Source organism: Phascolarctos cinereus, unplaced genomic scaffold (assembly GCF_003287225.1).
Source record: "Phascolarctos cinereus isolate Bilbo 61053 unplaced genomic scaffold, phaCin_HiC Scaffold_726;HRSCAF=1367, whole genome shotgun sequence".
NCBI classification, from domain to species: Eukaryota; Metazoa; Chordata; class Mammalia; order Diprotodontia; family Phascolarctidae; genus Phascolarctos; species Phascolarctos cinereus.
The window spans coordinates 396,506,023-396,532,685 of record NW_027556098.1 but is presented as its reverse complement, the minus strand read 5'-3'; the positions used below and the strand labels follow the sequence as shown (position 1 = coordinate 396,532,685).

The window sequence follows — 26,663 nt, the reverse complement described above, 5'->3', positions numbered from 1 at the left end:
AATTCCAAAAGATTCATAATGAAAAAATGCTACCCACCTCCAGAGCAAGAACTGATGAACTCTCAGTACAAATTGAAGTATAACTTTCTTTTCTTTCTCTTTTTTCAATATGGCTAATACGGAAATATGTTTTATATGATTTCACATGTATAATTGATATCATACTGCTTGCCTCCTCAGTGGGTGGGAGGGAGAGAATTTGGAACTTAAAATTTAAAAAGAAATCCACATTAAAAATAATCAATTTTGAAAAAATAAACTAAGCACACCATTGAAAAATAAAAAAGCAGTGGGCTCCACCGGCTTGAGTATTTGGCTGGTGGGGCCACAGTCCCACGTTTGGTCCCTCAAACACCCAAACTGCTCCACTCTACTCCAGGGCTGCAGACTGCCCCTCTAACCACTGCTGGCCACTGCTCCTCTGGATGCTCCTGGTCTCGAGGAAGGCAAACCAGGATTGGAAGGATGGAGCATCACCACTACTGCAGAAGAGGATCAAAGGCCCTATTCTACTAGTGTTGTATCTGCAGAAAAGGAAAGCATTTTAATAGCTGTTTAGCTATTTAAAAGAGCAAAGTGAAGTTCCGTCAGCAGTCATGGCTACTTATTCTAATGGTAAAAATAACAATAATAAGTGGGATGCAAGAACAAGGCACTGGACAGGAGTCATTTATGTTGAGGACCCAGAAAATCACAGGACTTTTGGCTGAAGATCTACATTACATAAGAGAATACTCTGCCAGTAATGCTTAGGTAACTAACTCAAGGGATACAACTGTTCACTGAGTTCTTCTGCAGCCAGATTTGTCTACGAATAGTTCTAAGAACCAGAAACAGGAATAACATTAATAGTGAGAATAATAATGAAGATGATGCTGAAGATGGCAGACACAGATGGCACTTTAAGGTTCACAAAAGAGTTTAATCTCCATTCTCCCATTTAAGCCTTAAAACAGCCCTGTAAGGCAGGTATTACAGGGATTATTATCCTCATTTTACAGATGAGGAGACTGAGGCTCCACTTGGCTAAGTGACTTACTCATGGCCACATAGCTAATAAATGTTAACGGCATGATGAGAACAATAGTGGTGATTTAAATCCAATACTTTACTTATTAGGCCATATTTCCTCCCCAACTAGTTTCTTCCAGGTCAGTCACCAATTCTACCTAGATCCATTGCAAATACCTAATAGTAAATATCTGGCATTTATATAGCACTTTCTATCTTAAAAATTATTATCTATACAACATTTCAATTGACTACAAAGTAAAGAGGTCAAAAATTGTGCCCCCATTTTACAGATGAGAAAACTGATGCTAAGAGACATTAACTGACTTGCCTGAGGTAATACATCTAAGTAAGCAATAGAACTGGACTTTAACCAAGGTCTTTTGACTCCAAATGTAATGTACTTTCCAACTACCAAAATTGCTTCTACTATTCACCACTTACTGACTTAGATGAACAAAAAATAGAGAAAGTAAGACTTTGATTTACACAAACTAAAACTCCCAACCTGAAGAAGGAGGCATGGTAGAAGAGTGGGAAAAGAACCAACCAACCACTGGAATAAGGATTCACTATTCAGCAGGAGCTCCTGGGGAAACTGGAAAGCAATCTGGCAGAAACTCTGTGAGATCAACATCTCATGTCATATTCCATAATAAACTCCAAAAAGATCTAGCGATAGAAGTCTATATTATAAATCAATTAGAAGCAGGAAAGTAGATAACCTTTGATGACTATGGATAGAGGAAGAGTTCTTGACTACATAAAAGAATGAGATCACTAGAGATAAAATGACATAAAATTGTCATTACACAAAATCGAAAAGATTTTATACAAAATCAATGAGAATAGAAACAGAAATGAAAGAAAACAGCTAACTATGAAAAATATTTGTAGCGAGTTTCTCTGATATCCAAGACATATAAGAAATTGATTCAAATATATAAGAACAAGAGTCATCTGGCAATAAATGGTCAAAGATACGAGCAGGCATTACTCAAAAAACAAGCTACCAACAATCCTCCAAATCACTAGTAATGTGAAAAATGTAGACTAAAACAACTCTGAGCTTCCACTACCTCACACCTATCAAATTGGCAAGGATGACCAAAAAAGGAAGATGACAAACATTGGAAGGGTTTCGGGAGGACAGGCATCCTAATGCACTGCTGATGAAGCTGTGAACTGATCTAGCCATTCTGGAGATCAATACCTCAACAGTCACTCCATCATACAAACCCTTGGACACAGAGATACAAAGCACATCCCCCAAAGAGACCAAAGAAAGAGGAATACTACTCTTGTACATAAAAATATTCTATGTCAGCATTTTTTGTTGTAGAAAAAAATGGAAACAAAGTTATTGCTCATCATATGAAGAATGGCTGAACAACTCTTGGTATATGAATGTAAAAGGATATTAATGCACCATAAAAAAGGACAAGAGGGGTTGATCCAGAGAAACCTGGGAGGACTTACATGAAGTGATGTAGAGTGCAGTGAGCAGAACCAAGAGAGCAATATATAATGACTACAATATTTGAAAGGGAAGCAACCATGAAAGACCTAAGAACCATGAACAATGCAATGACCAGCTATGGTTCCCAGTGATGAATGCTGCTTCCCACCTCCTGGCAAGAAAGGCAATGGACTAGAGGTGGAAAATTTAAGAGACACACCCAGCCAATGTGGAGCTTTGTTTGGCTTGACTCTAGTTGTCACAATGGATGGCTTTTATTTTGCGGGGAAGGAGGAGGAAGACAGAGTAAAGGGAGAGAGTAGAGTTGAGAACATGATACAAAAAAAAAAGGAGAAAAGAACATCAATGAGACATTAAAAAATACACAGATTAAAACAGATGGAAACTCAAAAGGGGACAGAGACAAGCAGGGTAGTTTTGAAACTATCATGTTAAATTTTATATTTACTTTTGTTTTGTTTTGTTTTTTATTTTGGTGAGGCAATTGGGGTTAAGTGACTTGCCCAGGGTCACACAGCTAGTAAGTGTCAAGTGTCTGGTCTGAGACCAGATTTGAACTCAGTTCCTCCTGACTCCAGGGCCGGTGCTCTATCCACTGCACCACCTAGATGCCCCTTATATATACTTTTTTAAAAAACTGTACACAACAAAAATGATATTCATGTCAACTTCAATCCTCTTTTTCCATTTAACTTTGTATAAGCCAATAAATATTCAATACTGCCAGAGTCTCTATTCTGATTATTCTAGTGAGATGAGATTCTAGTCACTGTCAATCCAATACAACAACTCAATCAGCATGAAAGTCCCCTCAGGGCAGTCTGGTGCCCTTGGAACTAACCAGAATTAGGAAACCTAAGATGCCTCCCCTTATGCCACAACTTCACTGTCTCTAAAATGCCAAATAAGAACTATCTTTTCCCCATTTCACAGGAATGTTAAAAAGTTGTTTGGGACAACTAGGGGCCTTAACTGGAGCCATACACTAAGCTGTTCCCCACATAGTACCACTGCATCCTGGGCCATCACCAGTCGCCCTGACCTATGTCTTGCCACTGGACTCCAATGACTCTGGAGGGGAGAGTGAGGCTGTTGACTTTGCTTGTAAGTCAAGACATTACCCTGCTGATATCATTAGTCCTTTCTGAGAACAAAGGATAAACAACTCTATGTGTATGACTGAAAAGTTGGTGTCTCAGTCCAGTCTAAGTAAGTAGAATCTAGAGGAGAGCTACTAGATTTTTTTAAGACCAAAGTGAATTATTTTGTAAAATGATTAGTCACCTTACAATCTATCAGTTTTATAAATCTGGATATCTGTAATACTGAAAAGTACTGGTGTGACCACATCCTTCTCCTGTTTATCAAACTTTGGGGGCTCTCTATAGTGTCCAGAATAAGATACAAACTCCTCCATGTAGCATCCAAAGCCCTTCACAGTCTAGGTCCAGCCAGTCTTTGCAGACCTAGCACACCATTCTCTCTCCTTAAAGCCCTCTGTCTTCCAAACCTATTACCTGCTTGCTGCTGCCCAAGAATAACAGTGTCTCTCCTGCCTCCATCCCTTTAGGCAGACATTCCCATAAGTCACCATCTCATGTCCCTAGGAAGCCCAAACTCCCTTTAAGACTTAACAGATGCCGACAAGGTCTTCACTTTCTCCATATTCCCAGTGGTTACTTCTCTAGCCTCCAACTCCCTCATCCTCCCCACCATGCCCAAAATTACTGTGATTATCCATGGGCAGCCAACCCCCCTATAGAGGGTAAGCTCCTTGAAGGTAAGGACTGTTTCCTTTGGGCCTTTGCATCCCCAGTGCCTAGGACAATGCCAGGCATACAGGAGCACTTAATAAATGCTTGTTGAATTGGATTTTTTCAAAGCAAAGTAGATTCGTATAGATGATAAGATTCTCCTATTGTTGGAATAATTATGAGTTAAGACTTTTAACTAAATAATAGAGATTTATCAAGAGCTTTTAAAAAAATAGACACTCAAACTTCTATGGCTTCTGTGTATATCCTTATGTTTTAACTTTTGAATGAGCTGAATCCAATATCTAATCTTTTCATTTTAGTTTTTTTTCAGCTTTCCTGTTCTCAATCAATATAAATTTCTTCTGTCTGTTATATATGTCAGTTACACAAATATCCATTTTCCCTCACTTTTGCCTTTAACTGCTCTAAGAAGAAGAGAGATGTTTAGTGTATTATCAATGATTCCCTTCTCAGACACTTTAGTGGGACAATTAGGGACTGGTGGCAAATCAATTGCCATTGATTAACCAGCTGCATCTCACTCCCGGCTAATAGCTTAAGTAGTAAAGGATACCTGAGACAGAGTGTCTGAATGCTGTGGAAGGGGCTCTACCATCACTCTGGGGGAGTACAGAGAGATAAGATGTGGAGGTGGGGGAAACAGCTCTTAGAGACCACGAGTGGTTTCATTTCTTCTTTGTACCCTTTTAACGTTCCCTCACAGAATACTGACATACAGTAAGTGCTTAATAAATGCTTGTTGAATTAAACTAGAAGACAGGTGAGAGATAGCTAAACAAGAGCTCTTCTGAGGAAGATGGGAGGGTGACTACAACAATGGAAATGAGAACGAAATGAAAGAAACTGGATTCCAATTAAGGCTAATGATCAAGCTTGGCCCCTGTGAAGTGCTGAGAAAATGAACCTTCCTCCCTATCACTGCAAGAAGTAGCAAGCCTATGGGGATGGGGCATGGTCAGAAACTCCTAATGAGCTGGTTAGCTTTGGGAAACCACTTGGTTTTTCTTTCTTTTTTAAACTTTGTTTAAAGGAATGACTCTGGATAAGGAATAGCCAGGCATATATATTCAGCAAAGCAACATGTAAAAATGAAAGGTATCACCTCCCTCCCAGCTTGACAGAAGTGGGTGACTACAGGTGTGGAACACTGCATACATTGCTGGAGTCAGTTGATGGTTGGTTGGGTTTGCTGAACTGTTTTCCCTCTTTGTTTTCTAGTCTTTGCTACAAGAAGGGATTTGCTAGACAGGGGAGGGAGATGGGATATAGTTTGAAATGAAGGTGATTGTAAAAATGTGTAATACACATTAAAACAAAAAAGGCCTCAATAAACCTAAGGAAAAGATGTTTAATGGAGAAGATATGCGGATTTTAGTGGATATGAGCCAGCTGTGAGATATATGTGATATATCAGTCAAGAAGGATATAATTCCATCTCAGATGGCGATAGGAAAGGGATGGTATCCAGGACCAAGGAGGGCACAGTCCCACTGTCCTCTGCTCAGTCAGACCACATCAGGATCACCATATTTAGTTCTAGAGACCATACACTGATAAGCTGAAGACTGTCCAGAGGAGGGCAACCAATAGTTAAAACAGGGTCTTGAATTTCCATCATATTACTCTGTATCATTTGAAGGAATTAGGAATGTCTCATCTGGAGAATAAAAGACTTGGAGGAAATGACTGTCTTTAAATATCTGTGGGGCCTCTCATCTCAAGGAGGGATTAGAATTGTTTTTTGTGGATTAGTCATTTTTCAGTCATGTCTGACTCTTTGTGGCCCTTTTTGAGGTCTTCTTGGCAAGGATACTGGAGTGGTTTGCCATTTCCTTCTGCATCTCACATTACAGATGAGGAAACCGAGGCAAACAGGGTGAAGTGACTTGCTCAGGGTCACACAGCTAGTAAATGTCTGAGGCCAGGTTTGCACTCAGGAAGAGGAGCCTTTCTGACTCCAAGCCTGTCATCATCTAGTTGCCCAAGATTTGTTCTACCTGACCCCAAAGGGCAAAACCCGGACAACTGGTAGGAATTACCCAAAAAAATGCAGCTACAAAACAGGGGAAAATGTCCTAACAGTTTAAGCTTCTCAAAAGTGGAACAGTCAGTTTCAGGAAGTAGTGAGTTCTCCCTCATTGGAGGCCTGCAAAGAGAAGCTGAAGAACCATTAGTCAAATCAAGTATGTTGTGGGGAGAAGAGGAACATTCTGCTGGACTAAAGACATTCTGAAACTCCTTCAAACCCTGTGATCTCCATTAAATATCATCTGATTAGACTCACACATTGTTCTAGTCCTGTAGAAATCTTGCTTTGGCCCTGACTGGGATTCAGTTCAATCACAGTATTCTAGTTGAACTCTGAGGTCCCTGCCCTCTCCGATGGATGCTGGAGATTCTCTGACTTCTAACTGGAAGAGCAGCCAGATTCCACTTCTAGATTTCACAGAAGAATGGAGGTCCAGAGAAGTTAAGCAACCTGATCCAGGTCGCTCTAGTACTGGAGAGCAGAAGCAGGTTTCCAACCCAGATTCTCAGGTTCCCAACCCAGTTCTCACTCCACTCCAATATACTGGACTTGAAAATGCAAGTAAGGTGCATCCCCCTGCCTTTGGCCTCCAGCAGGTCAGACAAGAGGAGTTACCTTAAAATCCTTCACCACACTACAGCTACACTTTTGGATTGCAACTTATGCAAATCAAGCAAATCATGCTGGTGGATTGGTTTTTAATTGAACTGTCAACACCTGAATCTATATTTAGGAACCCACAATACCACACAGACTAAAAGAAGTTAAATCTGGCTTACAAATCAAGCTTAGTCATGGGAACTATACACACAAACTCTGGTCTTTGTCCTCAATGACACCAGCGATGAAACTAACTCTGACTTTATCTAAATCCACTGAGCAAAAAAATTCAATTGAATCCCATCTACTTTACTTTGTGAAATATTCTGATACAAAGATTCCCACCATTTCATCCATCATTACAGTAAATCAAAAATCTATTTAGACACCAATTAAAACTCATTTTCCATCTCCTGCCTCCATGCCTTTGCATAGGCCATGCCTCCTGCCTTGAATGTTCTCCGCCCTCACTTCTGCCTCCTGGAACCTCTAGCTCCCTTCAAGACTAAGCTGAAGTCAGCCAGTGCCTACAGGAAGCCCTCCTGACTCCCCCCAGTTGTCAGCACTTCCTAACCCTGCCAAAATGACTTCATATGTTCTTGTCTGTGTACAGTTTCCCCCAGTAGAACGCAAATTCCTCGAAGGCAGGAACTATTTTCATTTCTGTGGCCCCAATGCCTCAAATAGTTTCTGATGCACAGGATCATTTCCAACCCCTCCTAATTCTAGTGCCCTCCTCATTAATGACTTTCTATTTATACCATACATAGCTTGTTTGCACGTATTTATTTGCTTGTTGATGCCTCCATTAAATTGTGAGCTCCCTGAGGGCAGCAATTGGCTTTTGCCTCTTTTTGTATCCCCAGTGCCTGGCACATAGTAGGAACTTCATAAATGCGCCCTGTGAGTCCCTGAGACTTGAACAAACACTCACCATCCCCCAAGTCACTGTTGGTGACTACAGGTCATTCTAAAGCAAGACAATTTGAAAATCTATCTTAACGTACATAAAATACCTTTGAAAGGCAACTAGGCAGGAAGCAAAAAATGCCAAAGACCTTGCTGAGTAAATTAGGAAAAAACAATTATTAGCAATCAAGTAACTAGCAAGCATTTCTTAAAGACTTAAAAATATTCCCAAATTGATAAATGGTCAAAGGATATGAACGGGCAGTTTTCAGTTGAAGAAATTAAAGCTATGTATAGTCACGTAGTCAAATGCTCCAACTCACTATTGATTAGAGAAATGCAAATGAAAACAACTCTGAGGTCCTAATCACACCTATCAGATTGGCCAACATGACAAAACAGGAAAATGATTAATGTTGGAGAAGATGTGGGAAAATTGAAACACTAATACATTGTCAGTGGAGTTGTGAGCTGATCCAACCATTCTGGAGAGCAGTTTGGAACTATGCCCCAAAGGACTATAAAACTGCGCATATACCCTTTGATCCAGCACCCTTTTAGGTCTACATCCCAAAGAGATCATACAAATGGGAAAAGAACCCATATGTACAAAAATATTTATAGCAGCTCTTATTTTGGTGGCAAAGAATTGGAAACTAAGGGGATTCCCATCAGCTGGGGATTGGCTGAACAAGTTGTAGTATATGAAGATAATGGAATACTATTGTTTCATAAGAAATGGTGAGCAGGCGGATTTCAGAAAAACCTGGAAAGACTTGCATGAACTGATGCTGAGTGAAGTGAGCAGAACCAGAAGAACACTGTACACAGTAACAGCAATGTTGTGCGATGACCAACTTTGTTAGACTTAACTCTTCTCAGCAATGCAATGATCCAAGACAATTCCAAAAGACTCATGATGGAAAATGCTATCCACATCCAGAGAAAGAACTACGGAGTCTGAATGCAGGTCGAAGCATACTATTTTCTCTTTTTTTGTTGTTGTTTTTTGGGGGGGGTTTCTTTCTTATGGTTTTTCCCTTTTGCTCTGATTCTTCTCTCACAACATGACTAATGGGGAAATATGTTTAAGATGACTGTACATGTACAGCCTATACCATATTGCATGCTGTCTTGGAGAAAGGGGAGAGGAGGGAGGGGGGAAATTTAGAACTCAAAATCTTATGAAAGTGAACATTGAAAACTAAAAATAAATTAATTTTAAAAAGAACATGATAAAAAAAGACTTAAAAATGCAACATTCATACAAACAACATTCTAGTTCAGCCCCTCATCGCCTCTAAACTGAAGTACCACAACCACCTTCTAATTGGCCTCCTTGCCTCAGATCTCTTCCCCTCTCTAATCTACCACCCGTACAACTGCCAAATCTATATTCACATAGTACAGTTCTAACTGGTGCAGCTAGGTGGCGCACCGGATAGAGCACTGAGCTGGGAACCAGGAAGTCTTACCTGTTCAAATCTGGCCTCAGACACTTAATACCTGTGTAACCCTAGGCAACTCACTTAATGCTGTTTGCCTCAGTTTCCTCATCTGTAAAATGAGCTGAAGAAAAAAAGAATGGCAAACCACTCCAGTATCTTTGCCAAGAAAACCCCAAATGAGGTCATGGAGAGTCAAACATGATTGAACACCAACAACATGTCTAACCATGTCATTCCTCTTCTCAGAAAGATTTGGAGGCTCCCAGCCTCTAGGATTCAATACAAACTCCTCTGTTGGCTCTGATCTCTATTTCGTAATAACTCTCCCATTCTTCCTTCTAATGGACTTCATGTTCTTTCTTTCCCCCAGCATACAACACTCCCTTTCCCTCCTCTGTGTCCCTGCTCAGGCTGTGCCCAGGCCAGGAATATCTTCCCTCCTCACCTCCGACTCTTGCCAACCCCAGCTCCCTTCAAAGCTCAGCTCATGTGCTCCTTCCCATAAGGGGCCCATCCCAGCTCCTTCCCCCTTCCAAGCCCAGCCACCAACTCAGAATGACTTGGGATTTGCTTTGTCCACACTGCACAGTTATTTGTGCATATGTTGTCCCATCTCCAGGAGAACATAAGTTCCTTGAGGGCAGGGTCAGTTTCATTTTTGTCTTGGGATCTACCCCAGTGCCCAGCACAGCGCCAGAAACGTATTAGACACTTAGTAAGTGCTTGTTGAATTGAACTGAATCACAATGAAAAGCAAATTCACATTTTCAAGTAAAGTGTAAGGAACCCAAAATTAGTCTGAAGGAGTAACATTTTCCATAATGTAGATCAATTTCTCGTTAAGACCGTCTCCAAATTAAACTGATAGAGCACTTGGTCGCTGCTGCAGGCTAAATTCCTCCATAAACATACATGGTGGATAAAGTTAACAACACATAATTAAAGTGATTTAATAAGCCCATTTGGGCCATGTTCTAAGTGGTGTCATTTAAAAGCACTTTAATAATTTGATGGGCAATATTTGCCCTTCATCCTATTGAGCAAAGTAATTATTTTTAAACACATAAATGAGGAGTGCAAGGGGCCAGGGTATGATTGTGAAGGAAGTTATATAACCATGTATAATTCTTCATCCTGGCCAAAGGTTTTATAGCACTTCAAGCAAAGGAGAGCTTTTTGTAAGACGGAGATTAGTTTAATAATAAAATATTCAGCATCTGAAGTGAACAGTTACTAAGTTGAGAAATATGCTCCATGTTCCATAAAGAGACATTTCCTGATGGCCTCTTTGTGAACTGAAGCTTTCGCAGCCCCATCAAGAGTTCTGTGAATCCTGCTGTCTCTTCAGAGTTCACCCGCTGGGGTCAATTCAGACCTCTCTGTAATGAGTGAATAACCTGATTTCCTACCCTTGTGTCCCTGCAGGTGAGGCCATGTCACCCCCACCTGCAGGGCTGGCTCAAGCTCAGGCCTCAGGCAAAGAGCCCCTCTGGTGGCAAAGAATCAAATCACCCTTCCTTTTGGTTCCCAAGGATCTCTCTTGACTATTCCTTTGTGACCAATCAGGTTCTACTCAATCTCCCACACCCTATGCTACATTCCGAGGCATTTACCTGTGCCTAAATCCCTTCTTGGTAACCTACTCCATCCTATAATTTCTCTAGGCCTAGAGTTGACTTTTTCTCCCCAGTCCTCCCAAAAACTGAAGCCCTAGCCAGTATGCCAGCCCTTTTTGCTAGGTCCTGCTCCCTACACTCAGACCTCCTTATTGCCAACCACCCATTTGCTAAGATAATTCTCTGACTCCCAAATATCAACTACCTATCTTCCTAGATTTCCATATAATTCATGCTACCATCCTCCTCTAATGGCCAAACTACTAACCAGACTTCCCCTGAGCAATCCCTATTGGGCTCCACCTGGATTTCCTACCATGCCTTCATGGATCAGTCTGGGCTCAAAAACCCTGAAGTCCCCAGGCTGGTCTGTACAGTGTTCACTGAATATCTTTCCTTCTCCCTAATATCTCTCCTCCTTTGGCTGCCTGAATCACAACTGCAAGAATTCTCTGGTCTAGACTTGCCAATCTGAGCCAGATTCCTGTGTATAAAACAAACCTCCTAATTTAGCTGGTGTGTTATTGTTCAAAACTATGCCCTGCTGAAAGGAACACATCAGCCACAATCCTGTGTCTGCCGGTTCATTTTCCAAGCCAGGGTTCTGAGAGAGCCTCTGACACAGAAAGTGCTGCCTAGTAAGAAGCAAGAAGCAATGGCAATAGATTGACTCATTTAGTAACAATAAGACCAAGAGCAGGCTCTCCTATTCAACAAGCATTTATTAAGCACCTACTAGACACCGAATTGGTTGTGGAGAATGCCAAAGACAAAAACAAACCAGGCTTGGTTTTCAAGGAGCTTCCCCTCGACCCTGAGTAACTCCTACTCTCTAGGAAGATGCCTACGAACCAGTACAGACCCAAAGGCTTAGAACCAAGAGAACAGAGCAACTGACGCGAGGACTACGAGAAATAAACGTGAAGACGAGGCAGTGAGCCCCACACGCCCCTCCTCCTGTGTGCAAGGTCAGAAGCAGTCTGTGCATTGGGCGGTTTCTGGTAGCCATCTTGTCTGTCACCAGGGCGAAGGGGAAGGACTGAAATGACCGACATAAAGACAAAAGGAACCAATACAGTGTGTGGGGGGGGTATTTTTCACAGATCGGTGGTGAGCAAGCACAGTTAACAAGCGTGGGCCACGCTTTGTAGGAGTTTGACGATAAAAGAAAGAAAGAGGACAAGAATTTGAAGAGACGTCAGGGTCAAGAGCGTGATGTTAGACTACGGGGGACAGGATCATATTTATTGGCTAAGGGGAAAGAGAAGATGATCATTAAAAATAACTCATAACTAACCTTACGAAAAGTGCTCATTCACTAAATAAGCACGAAACTTGATGACGACGATGATGACATAACATTAACAGCACACATTTCTAGAACACTTCACAACTTACAAAGCATTTTCCTCACAAAAGCACTCTCAATGAGACCCAGCCCCGCCCCACCCCCACCCAAGAAATGAGGCTCAGAGTTGACAGGACTTGCCCATCGTCACTCCCACACAAGGGGGAAACCTACATTTCAGTCTCATTTTGCCGCTTACTAGCAGTGTGACACTAGAGATGTCACTTTACCCCCTTGGCTCTGCCTCCTCATCTGTAACATCAAAGAGAAAAGCCAGGTGGCCTGAATGCTTCCTTCCAAGTCTGCCAACATGGCTCTGTGATTCCAACAGCGAGAAGGATTAGGGGTCTGATCAATTATTAAAGAGGAGTCTTACAATGACTATCTTCAAAACAGATTGGGAAAAATAAAAAAGGAAAGTCATCCCCATATTTAACGGAGGACTTGTACAATTAATGGAGCAGAAGGAATTCCAGACATCCTACACTGAAGCTACTACCTTCTGGGACCCTGTTCAGCAATGGAGAAGCCATTTTCTTTTGGACAGGAGTAATAAGAAAGGGCTGGGCAAGATCATTGTTGTTTTTTACTGTAATAAGTAAGATGGTTAAGTAGTTTCCTTGTGAAAAATAATAATCTATTCTTGCACTAAGATGCTGAGTGTGACACAGTGTAACTAATGTTACCCAAAGAACTGAATATGGGGTGGCTCAAATATTTTAATGCAATTTTAAGTATTAAAGCTAAAAACTACATTAAGGCATTTGGGATACCCTGCATAACCATGACTTCCAACTTAGAGGAGTATGCTTGTGACTTTGTTTGGGTTTGTCTGCTGTACTAATTCAATTGTGTTAATACCAATTGGAAAAATATACAAATACCCAACAGACATAGAAATTTATCAGTGTGGGGAAGTCCCTGGGTCTCTGGATATTCAAATCCATGCCAGCAGGCATCTCATCTATGAGTGGTGAGGTGATCTGCCTGTGCTCTGACAGCTATGGTCAGAGAGGGGTTTTGAAAGTCGGTCTTCCTGACTCAGAGTCCAGTACTCCATCCACCATGGTAGGCTTCCTCCACAAAATACATACAATTAATCCTCAACTCAGGGGTAATATTCCTAGAAAATCATGTAAAATGCAAAAACACAAATGTTGATACACTGAACCTAGGGAAATAGGTTAGGTTTCTGCAACCTCCCAAAACTGTAATCTTTTGCTAGAAATTGCTGAAAAGGAACTTTTCTGCATACAATTCTTTATAACAAAACATTAATTATAATAATACGCATTTTTCCTAATACAGTAACCATGAAATAACCCATAAAATGCAGTACACAAAATAAAATTGGTAACTTGCAAAACATTTTTTCTTGCTAGTAATTCCCTAGAGTTCTGTGACTTTTTGTGCTAACATTTCAATAAAAAAAATTGATTTCAGATAATATTTACTTTTCATAATACATAAAATCTACAGTACCATAAATACCATATAGTAAATAAAATTCTTAAAACAAAACCTTTTTTTAACCTGAATCTTACCTTCGGCTGTATCCGATGGCAAGGCAAGGGCACTGTACTAGTACTGTTGACTCATTAACACCAATATCACAGTTGACAGCAGATACAGACGTTCTGGCATGAAAGTTATCTAGCATCTTTATTTTCTCACCAAGCCATAGCACTGACTTTGCACGCATGGGCTTAGAGCCCAAAGGACTTGCACTATGCTGTCCGGGAATAATTACAACACAAAACTTGAATTTTAAAGGCAATCAATGAAAATATGCATAGGGAACTAATTCTTCACTCTACAAAGGGAGGGTGAACAAGACCAGTGAAGTGCCTAGTAGGACACCAGTCCCTCCACACAGTTACATGCATCGCACCTTTCTTTTTTTTTCTCTACTGTGCATAGCCTTGAATGTGTGTGGTTACCAACATGAAAGTGAAAATGAGGTTACTAATGAAATCATACAAATGTCTGAAGTCACAAAAGTTAAACACACAAAGGTTAAGGATTAACTCTTATGTCTATACATACATACAAACACTTATACATATATTTGTTAAAACACTGTTCCACACTTTTACATACATATACACCCCGAGGTTTGACAAGGCATCTTTAGGAGTTCCTTTAAAATCAAATTTAGTTGGCAACCAGGTCTACCGTTTGTCTGCTCCCTCACTTCCAGGCTCAACCCTTGGGGTTGGGTTTCAGAGTCAAAACGGAGCCTGGGCACCAAGACAATCTACCTCCCTCTCTCCTTTACAGAGATGGGGAACTGGGGGCACACAACATATACTGTCAGATTCCATGGACATGCTGGTTCATTTTGCTGAACAGCTCAGTTTTCATACTTTTTCTTTGTTGTTACAAGGGATAGCTAACTCAGAGGAGGGACCTTCTGAAACGAAGGTAGGGTAAAAACAAATTATATGAGTAATTCTTAAAAAATGAATATTAATGGAAAAGTCCCCAAACCTCAGGAAACTCAAACAGTACTGACCAACTCTTTTTTTTTTTTAATCTGCAACATAGAGTACATGTCTCTGTCGGGTTGTTAACGTGGGGCTCAGGCAGGGAGGGCAAGGGCAGTTGGATTCCACCCAGAAGAAACCCAACGTCCAGCACCAACAGTTTACAGTAAAGAGATGGTCTCTGCTCAGGGAATCTCAAAGATGATCTTGTCCCATTAGTTTATGTAGGCAGATGCAGTGACTCATTTTTAAAAGTCTTTGGTAGCAAAACTCTAAGAAGCTCCAGAAGACTGGAATGTCACTACGTGAAAAAGTCAGGGAATGAGACTTGCAAGGTGGTTTGATGCAGTGCAAAAATGCTGGATTTGGGGTCTGAGGACCTAGGTTCAGATCTTACCTCTACCACTTGCTGCCTCATTGTGGTCTTAGACAAATTACTTCCCCTCAGGCCTCAGTTTCCTCATCTACAAAATGAAGGGGTTGAATAATATGATCTCAAAGGTATCTTCTAATTCTAAATCTATAGTCCTACAGAATACCTTCAAATTTCCTCAGCTGACATCACGGAGGCTATTGCATGTTCTCCTCCTCAGTCTCCTTTACTGGGTCGTCATCCAAGTTAGGCGATCGATGTCTCCCTCACTGTCCTGGATCCTTTTCTTCTTCCCCTTTACACGACCTCACTGGGTGATATCATCAGCTCCCATGGGTTCCATTATCCTTTGTGCACAGATGACTCCCAAGTGTATATATCCAGCCCTAGTCTCTCTTAACCTCCACTCTGTATCCCCAACTGGATGTCCCCAGGTATCTGAAATCCAGTATGTCCAAAAGAGAATTTATCTTTCCCCCACAAACCTTGGTGTCATCCTCCATTCATCATGGCCAACTGATCAGTAAATCTTGTAAATCCTTTCTCCACATCTCTCACATATATCCCCTGTCCTCTACTCGCAGAACTACCACCTTAGTTTTGGCCTATCGCCTCTGGCCTGAACTACTATTTGAGGTAGCTAGGTGGGGGACAGAGTACTGAGCCTGGAGTCAGGTGACCTGAGTTCAAATGTGGCCTCAGACAAGTACTAGCTGTGTGACTTTGTCTGCCTCAGCTTCCTCAACCACAACGTTGGGATAACAATAGAACCTACCTCATAAGGCTGATAAAAGGATCGACTGAGACAATCTCTGTAAAGCACTTAATGGGGCCCAGCACATAGTACGTGCTTAATGTTTCCTTCCTTTCTTCTTTCCAACAGCTTCCTTATTGGAGTCCCTGCTGCAAGTCTTTACCAATTCCAGTTCTTCCCCTCCTTCTGGCTGCTATGTTGCCACCACCACTCCTCTGTGACTCAAAATGCTCCAGGACTTCCTTATTACCTCTAGGAGCAAACAGAAATAGGCCCTTCCTATCTTCACGGCCTCCTTACACATTATTCCCTTTTCATACACTCTATCATCCAGCCACAGTGGACTCACTTGCTGTTATTCAGACTTGAAGCCCCATCTCCCCTCTCCAGGCTTCGGTACTGGCCAGTCCTTATGCCTGCAATATTCTCCCTTCTTGCCTTCACCTCTTAGACCCTGTGACTTCCTCTGAGACTCAGCTCACACACCACCTCGTGCAATAGGCCATTCCGAGGCCCCTCAACTGCTTCCTCCTTCCACTCCAGCCCTGGCTTCCAAGGACTCTGTCTCTAATATGCATGCACCTATTTACTTATGCATTGTCTCCCTCCAAAAGATGTAAGCTTGTAGAGGGCAGGGACTGTTTTTGTTTTTAATCTGTCTACCCCAAGCTCAGCACAGTGCATGTCACACAGTAAGAATCTAATCTTCTCTTCCTCACTGTCCCTCCCAGGAGCCGATTAGACAATGAAGCCAAGCCAGTCTGGCAAATGGTGTTTGCTGATGTCTTTGTCCTGCATCTGAGCCTGCTCACCCTGGCTCTGCCTTCAGTCTTCACACAAGCTCCAATAACGGAACACTTAACATATTTTCATTGTTCCACAAAGCTAGTAATTTGTGTGGACAATAACTTCAAACATTGGCATCGTTTCTCTCTGGATTATGCTGGAGAAAGTCCATTTTATGACAGTTAAGCTCAGTCCAAAACTCTATGTGAAGATAAAACCATGACGTCAAAGAAAATATATGAACTATTGGGCAGGCTGATTCCCAAACATCATGAGGGCAGCGATGCGTGTCCAAACCACTTGCCGTTGAGTTAAGCATTTCAACAGGGATTAAAAAGAAATAAAGGACCAAGTAAAATGGATCACTTTCTGTATAGAAACTTTATAATGGGGAGTAAATTTTAATAAATATTCTTAAGGAGACATTATCTAAATGTAAATGAGTACACAGCCAGGATAGAACTAGAAAGGACAAATGCTGTCATCCCCAACTAAAGCTCCAGGCCTCAAACCGTGCCACTGGCCCGACCCTCTTTGTCTCATCAGATGCCAGCTAACGAGTCAGCAACATCTGAGTTTCACTGTCTGTACCCATTAATCCAGGCCTCAGAAGCAGAGCCAGTGCCTTAACCACTGGCCCCTGTGACTGTTCCATGGACCTGGGGGCTCTGTTCTCCAGGAAGCCACAGACTCAGCCCCAATGGGTCATTTGCTCTGCAACCACATAAAACGTCACACATTTGCTTTTGAGCCAGATTTCCGGTGGCAATTAGGGAGGAGCAGCATCTAGGCAGAGTGGTTCATTCAAATCAGTGTAACTCCTGCATGAGAAGAATGAGAACAGTACCTCTCTCTCAGGTTTTGTGTACTTAAGAGGGAATGCTTATTCTTTTCATCTGATTAGGAATGTGAATCCTGGAGTCCCAAGGTGTACTCTGAGGCAGTCAAGTCACACCTCACTGAAGGGGTCACTAGGAAGGGGTGGGGGGTGGGGTCGGAGCTGGAGTGCCTGATCTCTTTTTCCAAAGCCCAAAGCGAGCCCCTCTTTACTATTCCAAACCTCTTCTATCAAACGAAGAGCCTGAAAAAGCCTAGAATAAGTAATGCTGCGTCAGAGATTAACTCAGAAGATACTTTTCAAGCCTGATGATTTTCGTTAAGGACAAAGAATTTACCAAATTAACAAAAGTTATGTTTCTACCACCTGTCTCCCAGAAACCTTTCACCTTGGTTCTGACAGAAACACACATGTAGGTTACTGGAAGAAGAAAATGAAGCGTCCTGAAGCCTGATTAGGAGGCAGCTAGGAGGCACAGTGGATAGAGCACTGGATAGGCCTGGAGTCAGGAAGACCTGAGTTCAAATCTGGCCTCAGACACTAACTGTGTGACCCTGGGCAATTCACTTAACACTGTTTGCCTCAGTTCCTTCATCTTTAAAACGAGCTAGAGAAGGAAATGGCAAACCACACCAGTATCTCTCCCCAAGAAAATCCCAAATGGGGTCATGAAGAGTCAGAAACAACTGAACAACAGAAGCCTGATCCATACCTCATGCATTCTGTAATTCACTTCATTTTTCTAGTCACTAAATAGGTGGGAAGTGATGCTACCTTGGCACACGACAGCTGCTGAAACTCTGATGTAACCAGCTGAGAGGACCCCTAGTAGAATGAACGAGGGGAGTGTTTAGAACACAGATGCGACAGGAAGAACAAACACTCTCTGGAATTGTGCACTGTGGCTGTGGTCTGTGCCGCTAACAGTCCTAGCATTCAAGAGCACCCAGGCCACTCTATTTGACCTGAAGACTAGAGTCTGCCTCCATCTATGGGCCCATCGTGGCGACAGGGGCCTAGACCCTCAAAAGCTGCGCTAATGAAAGACAAGCTTCAAGGCATGCCCAGCAAAACACACAACGCGCACACACATGCACACACACGTACACACACATGCACACATGACATGCATGCACACAGACACACCCTCTCCCTCTACATCTGTCACCAAAGGGTGAGTCACCAGGCTGTGAACTGTTTGGGCTGCAGGGAGCATGCGTTGGCAAGGAAGCCTGGGAGGAAGCCTGGCTCCTAGAACCATTCCAGGATTACAGGCTCTGGGATCTCAGAGGTGGAAGGGACACAAAGAGGCTGTATAACACAACCTCTCCTTTTACAGAGGACAATTCTGAGGCCCAGGGGACCTGAAATCCCAGGCATCCCAGTTACCTCAGACTCAAAAGCACATTCTTTTTCTACTCCAAAAAGCTGCTTCCCACAAACCAGCCCTGAAGATGCCCACATCCTCAGCAATGAACAAAAAAACAGGGGTTCTTAACTAGGCTCCATGAACTTGAGTTTTTAAAAATATGTTGATAGCTACATCCCAATATAATTGACCTTCTTTGGAATCCTGCGTATTTCATCGTGTGCATTTAAAATCACAATTCTGAGAAGGCATCTGTGGGGAGTTTTGCTCACTCTTACCTTCACTTCCACTCCTGAAGGAGCATTAAACACATACTCCAGCTGGAAGATAACTGCGAATGCCGGGCTATTGACCATTTCTGTCAGGCGAATTCGGCTTCTCAAGACCAGGGCCTGACGTCTAGAACTGGATGAGAAAGGCAGCACGTTAGAGCAATGGCTCCCAAGAGATGTTTTTGTCTTTTCCAGAACCCTGTCCCCTACCAGAGAAATGCAAAACCCCACCCACACAACCATCAGACGGGGCATGGCAGATGCATCCTGGGGCAGCAGTGGGAGCTGGGTAGAGATGGAGATTGCTAGGGAAGCAGATGCCAAGACACTTGTACTGCTTGGCACCAAAGGCAAGCTTTGAAATCCGTAACTTCTGAAGTGGCACAACCCAAACTTCATCTCCTACTGGCAAAGCATCAGCGCAGAGGACCAGAGCAGTGAGCTCAGAGCCCAGGAGGAAAGGTCTGGGCCCCAAGGAATATTTGCCTAGAAGGCAATCAGCCCCAAGCCCAATGGCACATGGGGGCACCTGATCACTCTCTCTCATGAAGCTGAAGAAGGCACACTAGGCTCTTCATAGTCCCACTTAATGGGCAGGGGGGCAGAGGGGAGGGGAGGCAGAGAGGGGGGCACAGGGGAAGGGAGGCAGGCAGGGGGATACAGGGGAGGGAAGGCACAGAGTATGACACAGGGGAGGAGATGCAAGCAGTCTCTTTACAAAAACAAAAGCGCTATTTCTCCATAAACCATTGATTTATTCTTTCCTGCATGGACATGTTATTTCCCTAGCTAGGGAGCGCTGGGTGAGAAGAGCCCCTCCTTGTCCCTGCCCCACCTCCCCCCCCCAATCCCCACCAGTGCCAACCAGCTCAGGGTAAATTTCAGCCCCAGGCTCATCACTACCTGATGTTGGCAGAGAAGGAAGGCTTCCTGTTGAGAGTTCCAGAGCGCCCCGGGGCCACCTCACTCTCGGGCATCAGCACCACCACCTGAGGCTTCTGAACAAAGAGCAGGCCGTTGTGCACCCCTACATGCAGCCGCCGTTCCTGAATCGTCACCGCCTTCCCCTCCGAGGTGCTGCTCTCCTGAAGGAGAAAATTAGCCCATTTGGCTGAACGAAAGAAACTAAGGAGCTCCCGAGGAGAGCCTCCAGGGGAGACAGGGATGTAGGAAACTGAGATCTGAGCCAAAAATGCCCCACGAAGAGGGCAAGGACTCCTCTGTGACACTTCACTGTTCAAATGGTTCTGAGGAAAACAGGCCGACCGGCTGCCCTGCCTCGGCCTACCCCCAGAATTACGAGTTCTCCAGCACAGGCTAACGAACGCTCACCTCTTTGTTGTTGAGTTGTTTCAGTCGTGTCCGACTCTCCATGGCCCCAACTGGGGTTTTCTTGGCAAAGACACTGGGGTGGTTTTCCTTTTCTGTCTCCATTTTACAGATGAGGAAACTAAGGCAAACAAGGTTAAGTGACTCGTCCAAGGCCACACAACCAGTAAGTGTCTTTGGCTGAATTTGAACTCAGGGCTTCCTGGCTCCAGGCCTGGTGCTCTATCCACTGCACTGCTTAGCTGCTCTCACCACTTTGCTGGTCTCTGAAATGCCTGGCTGGACAAACTCTCATTCCACATTTTCAAGACTGAACAGACAGCTCTCAAGTAGAGGAAAAGCTTACAGTGAGTCTTCTACACAAAAGAGGCAATGAATCAACAAGCATTTATTGGGAAAAGTGCTGGCTCTGGGGTCAGAGGACCTATGGGGCTTACTACCTGTGTGACCTTGGACAAGTCACTTAATTGTCCTGGGCCTCTGTTTCCTTAGGCCAGCTAAGTGGCACCACAGTGCATAGAGTGCCAGGCCTGGAGTGAAGAAGACTCATCTTCCTGAGTTCAAATCTGGCCTTAGACGCTAGCTGTGTGACCCTGGGCAAGTCACTTAACCCTGCTTGCCTCAGTTTCCTCATCTGTAAAATGAGCTGGAGAAGGAAATGGCAAACCACTCCAGTATCTCTGCCAAGAAAACCCCAAATGGGATCATGAAGAGTCGGACCAGACTGAAACAACTTAGCAACAACAACAATAACCACCACCACCACCACCACAACACAGTTACTCATCTGTAAAATGGGGATAATGACAGCACCTACCTCCCAGGGTTGGTGTAAGGATCAGATGAGATAATAATTGTCAGTTTCTTAGCATAGAGCCAGGCACATAGCAAGCACCACATAAATGTTAGTTATTATTAAGATGATGATGGGTGTTATTATCGGAAGTGGAGTAGGCACTTCCAAAGCTGGTACACTCTGTGCTTTGTGATTCCTGCTGTATTCAGAGACGGGATATTTGGGGTGTGAGGGGAGGAAAAGAATATTTAAGCAATAAGTCATAAACTAATAAAAATGGAATCTGCCCCAAAGTGATCACTGGATATTAAAGTGTTTCATCTTAACAAAAAATATACAGGCAATTTGACAAATGAACAGGGATATTCCTCCAGGTTATTATTGTTTATTAAATTACATGATCATTGCAAAATGATCCTCAAAATTTCAAGTTTTCTCCTTTGTCCATTAATCAAGTCAAACTAACCTAAAATCACCCTGCTAGTCTCAGGATAATGAAAACAAAACCACAGAGGATGACTGGGTGCCTGCCTGCTGAAGAGTAACAAAAATATAGACAACAAAAAGGAAAACAAAAAGTTTTCTGGAAATGCACAAAACTCCTAAATTCCCAAAACATTTTTACCCGTGTAAAATCCAAACCATGCAGGAAAGAAATGGAGCAAAAGTCCACAAAGGGAATTGACGTTTCCATGCGAATCCTGCTCTTCCCTTTGCATTTACGTGTCAGTGATGAGACTGAACAAGTGTGAACAAAACAAATCTACCTCTGATTAGCAATTTTTCAAATGTCATTGCTGATTTGCTAACACCCTACACTGCAAGAAGAGGACACCAATGGCTAGACAACACAGTCATGATGGCAATACACAACCAGAATTTGAAAACTGCTCCCCATGGCAATAAGAAGCCCTCTCTGGTGTCTCCCTCCCCCTCCCCCCACACAGGGGATCAGTGTGGTGAGCTTTTCCTTCGGAATGCCTTTCACATGCATCTTCTGCTTCAATTTCAACTGCCACCAGGTTCTCAGCGTCATGAATTTGGAGCTGGAAGGGGGACCTCATTTTACAGTGAGAAAACTAAGACCCAGGCAGAGAAGAGGCCCGCCCAAAGTCCCCCAAGGAATAAGTGGAAGAGCAGGGGACTGGAACCCAGTTTCTCTAACACCAAAACCTAAGGTCCTTGAGGGGAAAGACTATTGGAGGGTTTGTTTGGATTTGGGGAACTTTGCTTTTTCCCTCAGTCTTTAGCAGAGTACCTGGCATACAGTAAGTGCTTAATAAATGCTTGCCCACTGATCACGAGCACCTGATAGAAAAACTAAAGCATCTTCCTTACTCGTCTCCAACCGTCCAATCCATTTTGCATTCTCTTCCAGATCAATCTGCCCAATGAACCTCTTTTGGTCACATTTGTCCTCTTCAAAACCCTTCGGCATCTCCCCACTGCCCATAGGACAAATCCAAGCTTCAAACCAGAGATTAAAGGTCATCCCTTCAGAATCTAGTTCCAAGCCACATTCTAGCCTCATTTCCTGCTCCCTCCTGTTACAAACTCCGTGCTCCAAATGCACATCAGAGTTTCCTACACCATCATCCCTGCCAAAGTGACCTCTGCTGCTCCTCTCACTGCAAAATCCCATCGGTCCATCACGGCCCAGCTCAAGAAGCTGCTCCCCATTCAAGAAGCCTTCCCAGATCACCCCTACTAGAGAAAAGCTCTGCTTCCTCTGAGCTCCTGGCCCACTCACTGCAAACGGAAGCTCCCTGAGGGCAAGGTCTGCTCCAATTTGGTCCTCACATACCCCATGCCCAGCACATGGAACATACGGGCTTGTTAAATGACTAACTGTACCACACTTGGGCCACTCAGTCATAGTTAACAGATGCTGCCTGCCAATATACGAGGCACCAACTGTGATAAAAAGATGAATAAGACTCAAAATAAATAAGGTTTTAGCTCTTAAAGAGCTTAAAAACTGGTGGGTGCAACAAAACATGTATAGAACGCCATACATTCACTCATCGATCATTTATTAAGCATCTAAGAAAAATAACAATAATAATAGATAGCATTTATATAACACCTACTATGTGCCAGGCACTGAGCTCACTGCTTTAAAGACATTATCTCACCTGATCTTTACAACAACTCTAAGAGGTAGGTGCTGTTATTTATCCCCATTTACAGTTGAGGAAACTGAGGCAAACAGAAGTTAAATGACTTGCTCAGAGTTAAAAAGCTAGTAAGTTTCTAAGGCTGGAGTTGAACTCAGGTCTTCCTAACTCCAGGCTCATCGCTCTCTCCACTGTGCCACCCAACTGCCCTTAATATGGCAGTTAGATGGCAGAGTAGACAGAGTATTAGACTTTGAGGTCTAAAGAACCCTACTTCAGACTTTTATTGCTATGTGACTCTGCATAAGACACATTACCTTTTTCAGTGTCAGTTTCTTTATCTGTAAAATGGGGATAATAATAACACCTGCCTCATAGGGTTGTTTGAGAATCAAATGAGATAACTGTAAAGTGCTGTACAAACCTTAAGGCGTTATAGAAATGTTAGCTATTATTAGCTCAGGTGATATATACATATATATGTATGTATGTATGTATGTATGTAATATACATATAGAACATATAAAAGTAACATATTATTAATATGTTAATTTTAATATTTTGCCGTTCAGTCATCATCAGTTGGGTCCAACTCTCCATGACCCCATTTCGGGTATTCTTGGCAAACATACTGGAGTGGTTTACCATTTTCTTCTACAGCTTATTGTACAGATGAGGAAACCAAGGCAAACAGGATTAAGGGACTTGCCCAGGGTCACACAGCTACTAAGTGTCTGAGGTCATATTTGAACTCATGAAGATGAGTCTTCCTGACTCCAGGCCCAACACTCTATCCACTGCACCACCTAGCTGCCCCAATTATAATGTAGTATATTATATATACAACACGTTATTATATTACATGTAACGTATATGTAAAATATAAATTAATAACATCAATCATTATACATCACCAGAGACAATACTGTGTATGTATATGTATGTGTGTGTATATATATATATATATATATGAAATACACATATATCCATACATACATCTATACATACATCTATACATATTTGTATACGTATATCATATTTAGTGCCTCCCTACTGTTTTGTCACAAAAAGTCCAAACCCTTTAGCCTCGCTTTAGAAGGCAGTCTCCTTCCAATCCGCCTTTTGGGCCTGATCCCACACTGTCACTCCCACAGTGCACCCCATCCACACACTCGCTATTCTGCAAATGCAGATTTTGCTTGCTCAGTTTTGTGGCTTGGGATGCATTGCTCCGTTTACCTTAAATGCCACCTTTTTTTTCTGTTCGCATCGTGGATATCTGCTATTATTGGGTTTTTTAAGCACTTTTCAAGGGCCAGCTCAAGTGCCTCCCTACTCCCACAGACCTTTCCACAGTCCCCTATCCTGAAAGAATCCCTTCTTCCTTTGAACCCTCAAAGCACCTTTGATCTTCCTATTTACCTGTAATTTATTAATAGTATGTAATTATATTACTGAATTGTAAACTCCTTGAGGGCAGGTTCTATGTCTTGCTTATCTTTGTATTTCCCTAGGGTTTATGTGTATGTGTGTGAATATGAATAGCAGTGGCCCCCAGACCGCTAGTCTTGCATCCAGTCTGGGTTCTGCAACCATTGATGAGGGGAGCCATCAGTCACTGTCAAGAAGGAGCCCACTTTCCTTACCTTCACCATCCTCGTCTGCTGATCAACTTCCCCCATTGGAGAGGCGAGCCCAAGAGCCCTGGCATTGGCAGTGCCTCCCCGACCACTGTTCCTGCCTCTAGCCCAGCCCCCGCAGCCATCATCCCAAGAGCAAGCCCTGTGAAGACAGCAGCTGGCGACTTTCTGCAAATGCTGGTCCTCCAGCCTCCTCAGCACCCACATCTACTGAAATCCTAGAAAAGAAAACACTTGCTACCAAAGTCAAAAGGTTCAACATGAGGAATGGATACAATTATCAGCAGAAATGATATAAAAGACCTGCTTCTATCTGCTTTATCCCTGCACCTCAAGGACCATAGGACCTTTCCATCCATCTGACTTGCAGCAGAAACTTGTATGCTGTCTCCCCTATTAGAAAGTGAGCTTCTGGAGAGCCTGCCTGCCTGTCTTGCATTTATTTTCTTTGTATCCCCATGGCTTTTTAGTACAGAGCTCTATACATAGTAAGCACTTAATAAATGCTCTTCCTTCCATCCATCCATCCATTCACTCATGCTCCTCACAGGACCCAGCATGTAAAAAAATGCTCATTGTTTTGATTGAATAGTTATGATCAGGCAACTCTGGCTAGTGGTCAGGGACAGTTTCAACGTGTCTGAAGATGGACCCATTCCTGGTGCAGCTTCCAACAGCTCATCCCTGGTGCCACACAAGCTTAGAACAAGGATCTCCTAACTTGCATGGACTACCATGCCCCTCCACATGACATTCAGAGCTCTTTTTCATGGGAACAATGCTGTCCCCAGAAGCTAAGAAAGCACAGAGTGCCATCAATGGCCATGGGAGAGAGTGGCCAGAAGGCAATGAATATTGCTTAGATATTATATTCCTAGGGTCTAAGCCCAAGACTGTGAAATTCCCTACTAGTCTATGAATTTAGTTCTCTCTTGGTTCAAATGGCAAGTTATCCCATTAAAAATGCTCTGCCTAGTCCCTTTCTGACTCAGCACAATGCTAAGTACCTTGCAGATACTTAATACTCACTGATTGATCTTTTCTCCACAATTAGTAAGACATGAAATTGTCTAGATGCTTATACATGGCACCCCATAGATTTATTTGCATTCTGAAAAGGGTTTTTTTGCATGTGTTTTTAAAATATATTTATTGTAAAAAGATTTATTTAACAAGTAGGAAGAAAACCCTGTAATGCGCAATTCTTCCTCTGACATTAACAATCATCTGACATTTATCTTAAGTCAAAGATTTTTCTAAATACAAAATATTCCCAGTAGTTAAGGCTTTACCATAGTTCTGTCAATAAAAAGAGATTTAGAACTCAGTAGTACCACTATAATAAAATACGACACCTTGAAGGCCTCGATTTGTTTTCTGAAGGGAGATCTTAAGAAATCAGAAAAGATTTACAGAAACTGACAAAATCTGGCCAGCACTCCAAAGGGAGCCTATTCATAAGGGTTAATTTCAACTCAAACTTTCAAAAGGGCCCTTGAGTCCCAAAGGCCATTATGGTGATCTCAGGAGGAACAGGCTTGCCTTTGGTACATAAGGCATCCTGGTAAAATAAAAGTTTTCCTCATTCTAACACAGAAAGATCTGGTTTTATAAGCTTACAAAACAAATAAATATAGTTTTATAAGCTTACAAAACAAATAAATATAATCAACTGCAAAAAAGA

General features: G+C 42.7%; 1 protein-coding gene across 1 annotated transcript in view; it reads right to left on the bottom strand.

The window, feature by feature from the left end:
- The window catches only part of NPHP4 (nephrocystin 4), a 170,957-nt gene that overhangs the window by 89,973 nt on the left and 54,321 nt on the right, over positions 1 to 26,663 (bottom strand). Inside the window, 2 exon segments of the mRNA XM_078145734.1 lie at positions 19,104 to 19,230; positions 20,001 to 20,182. Of these exon segments, the coding sequence (XP_078001860.1) occupies positions 19,104 to 19,230; positions 20,001 to 20,182 (309 nt within the window).